Consider the following 3,349-nt stretch of genomic DNA (forward strand, 5'->3'; position numbering starts at 1 on the left):
ATATATATATATATATATATATATATATATATATATATATATATATATATATATATATATATATATAAAATCACTTATCCTTAAATTGATGATACATTATTTGATCCGATCACTATGTAGCCATTGTATAGTTGTCGGTGGTGATCCAAATTTATAATTATTCAATCAAACAATTTTGATTTAATTTAGAAAATTAATCCAAACTTCAGATCTATTCTTATTGAATCTAAATAATCATCAAATTGTAATATAAAATTTGATCCAATAAATTTATGCAAGAGGCTCTGATACCACTGTTGATAATTAGATGCATTAAGCAGAATTGCATAGAATGCTTTACTAACATCTAAACGAAGGATCTATTGCATAAATCAATTGGATTAGGAATTAAAAAGAAAATGGTTATCTCTTGATGCATGTTCAAAACCTTTTTTCTGCAGAAATTAAGAGCCTCACTTGAAACTCCTCTTATATATCAACTGCTAGATTGAAGATGAAAGACTTTAGGAGAAATTTAACAAAGCTTCATTTTTCTGGAGAAAGTGGAATTGCATTATGATTTTTAAAAGAAAAACAAACTCCTACTTATAATCCACAAATTAAAATTATATTTAATTCTAATAAATTTACAAATAAATTTATCCATTAAGATTCTATTTAATTTGAATAAATTTACAAATAAATTTATCCTTTAACTAACAATAACTCCTTATTATTAATCAACTCTAAAAGTATATCTTATATAATTTTATATTAAATACTTTATATATAACAACATAATCTATACAAGAATGACATGTTCTTATACAAAAATCTTCCATGTATATTGGTTAACATTTGTAACATAACCAAATTTCTCTAAACTTCAACTTTGGCATGGATAGGAACAAGCTCCAAGGTCTGTTCATCAACAATACCATCTCTCTTATCCATTTCGGATGGAAGCAATCCTTCATAAGGTCCTACATTAGGAATAAGAAAAACCAAGACAAGTGTAACAAATCTAAGAATGTCCCTTATAAGAACAGCCAACCATAGGTTGTTAAAATCACTTCTGGTAATATGAAGGACATGTAGAAGTAACCCTCCGCCCCATTTGGATATAAGCGCACCAATGCTATCAATACACATTAAAAGAGCAAAAAATGTTCCTTCAATTCCTAGAGGACATAGTTTTGCGCTCAGTACCATCATTGGCATCCACCTTATTTTGCCTGTGATTCTAACAGCGGTTTCTTCGAGGACAACAAAAACGTAGTCAGGGATTCCAATTTTCAAATTCCAACGGAGAACGAAGATCAAGTCCAATACACCTGATACTGCATATAGGAGTTGTGCATAGAATACTAGGCTTCTGAATGTGTAGTTTTTTAGATACTTGTGGTAGATTAGAACACCTATTATTGAAGCCACTGCTCCAATTGCATAGATTACTCCAACAAACTCCTGAATATGCATAGATAAGAGAGCAAAACTCAATTAGAAAAATAAATGGTTTTGAAAAAATTGTCACTTCTTAAGTTTCATTATGTATAAGTTATCTCTGCTGCTGCTCTTCAACAAAAAAATAAAATGCATTCAAATTGTTTTCAATTAAGCTGTTTTGATAAGTTATTTTAGAGAGTTCATAAAAATAAACTGAAAACAAATTATCGACATGCCATAAGCATTTTCCATAAATTCTTTCTAACAGCCTCTGCAAGTGCTTATGATATCACGCAAATTCAAATAAGCAATTACAAACAAGTCCCCAGTGATTTGCAAACAGAATATGGGATTGGGATTGCCTGTACCTTATCTTAATTGAATACAAATTGTAAGTTCGGTAAATCTGTCGCAACCATCTTCATTAGCCAAGGTCTTAACTGCAGTGACTATTAACTGCGAAAAATCTACTTCTCAAAATTTGAGAATACAGTCAAGAAAATCTTATTAGTCACTGCAGTTAACTAATCTAAGCAATTGAGTACAAATTGTAAGTTTCGAAATTCGGTATCAATTGTGTGATAGTCATAGATAGTTGAGATATTAACAGTGGTGACTACTGATCATATAAAATCAATTTTCCAAAACATGAGAGGTACCTGAGAGAATGCAGGACCGGCTTTCGAATCAGTATACCAGTAAAAATGACCTTCATGAGTAGTTACATTAAGAGAAAGAGAAAGGAACATGTAAAGTGAGGGCTTCCATGCTTGAGGATACTTTATTGTTTTGTACATGCTTCTAATTATCATTCCCGCATTCTTCATCGCTCCCTGCAAAATCCAGCTTGTTTAGTTGGATCATCAACCTAATTTAATTTAGCATTTACTAAGTTTAAGGAGGAAAAAAACTTACAAAAAACATGTAACTGATTTGATTCATGTAACTGATTCACTTTGTTCAAATAGAATCATGTAAATTTCCTAACCTGCTTCTTTTCATTATGCAACCCATTGGCTTTCTTTTCATAGATAACAAAACCCAGCACAATTGTCAAAGCAGGAAAAACTGCCATAAGACCAAATGACCCCTAAAAAACAACAGAAACATCCCATTCAGACATTTTTACAAACAGTTGGTGGAAATTAATTACAAGAACAAAAGAACACATTTTTACAAACCTGTGGACCAAGATGATGAACAAAGAATCCACTAACAAGATACCCAATAAGAGCACCCGAACCCGAACACAACCCACAAAAACTCTGCAAATCCGGAGCCAACCTAGGAACCTCAATACTTTTCCTTGCAATACACGCATCAATAGTAACACCCGCAATAGCAAGACTAGCAAAAACACCAAGAAAACACATCAACGCCGCAACAGCAGCAAGCTTTCCTTTCACCGCAACAACCAAAGCAGACACCAATCCAACAACTCCGGCGAGGATAAAATACGGCCGGCGACGGTAACCCAGTAACGGAAAAGCATCAGTAAGAATCCCCCAAATGGGTTTGAGAATCCATGGAATGAAGTAAATACCAACGTAGAGTTGAACGGTGGAAGGTTGGATTTTTTGAATGTCTTTCCAGTAATAATCTGAAACGAGTTTGAAGAATGAAACGGAGAAGCCTTGACCTATGCCGTAGATTATGAAAATTCCAGCTATGAAAGATGGGTTGAGGTGACGTGTTAGCATTGTTAGCCATTCAATTGGTTGTGTTAGGATTGAAATGAATGAGTTTTTGGTTTTATTTGTTGTTGTTTGATCTTGTTGAGTTGACATGGTTGAGGTTGTTGTGTTAATAGTGAAAGCTGAATTTGATCATGTTTTGGATTTAGAGGAAATGGATCTGAAAGATGGAAAGAGAAAGGTTTGTGGTGTGACTTGAAAAGTTAAGATAAGAGGTGGTTGAATTTGGG

At 33.0% G+C, this 3,349-nt stretch overlaps 1 protein-coding gene across 1 annotated transcript; it reads right to left on the bottom strand.

Moving 5' to 3' along the window:
- Positions 1–608: 608 nt before the first annotated feature.
- Positions 609–3,349, bottom strand: LOC131600497 (probable folate-biopterin transporter 6). Its single transcript, XM_058872651.1, has 4 exons — positions 2,607–3,349; positions 2,414–2,515; positions 2,085–2,258; positions 609–1,446 (listed from the first exon to the last, which is right to left on the bottom strand). The coding sequence occupies exons 1-4, from the start codon at positions 3,210–3,212 to the stop codon at positions 859–861; spliced, it is 1,470 nt and encodes a 489-aa protein (XP_058728634.1). The 5' UTR covers positions 3,213–3,349; the 3' UTR covers positions 609–858.

Source organism: Vicia villosa, linkage group LG4, assembly GCF_029867415.1.
Source record: "Vicia villosa cultivar HV-30 ecotype Madison, WI linkage group LG4, Vvil1.0, whole genome shotgun sequence".
NCBI classification, from domain to species: Eukaryota; Viridiplantae; Streptophyta; class Magnoliopsida; order Fabales; family Fabaceae; genus Vicia; species Vicia villosa.

What these genes read in the sequence shown, in the direction of transcription:
- LOC131600497 (XM_058872651.1), bottom strand. Translation starts at nt 3,212, where the DNA reads ATGTCAACTCAACAAGATCAAACAACAACAAATAAAACCAAAAACTCA. An exon ending in TTCATCATCTTGGTCCACAG is followed by an intron (nt 2,516 to 2,606) that starts GTTTGTAAAAAT and finishes GTTGTTTTTTAG; the next exon opens with GGGTCATTTGGTCTTATGGC. An exon ending in CCGGTCCTGCATTCTCTCAG is followed by an intron (nt 1,447 to 2,084) that starts GTACCTCTCATG and finishes ATGCATATTCAG; the next exon opens with GAGTTTGTTGGAGTAATCTA.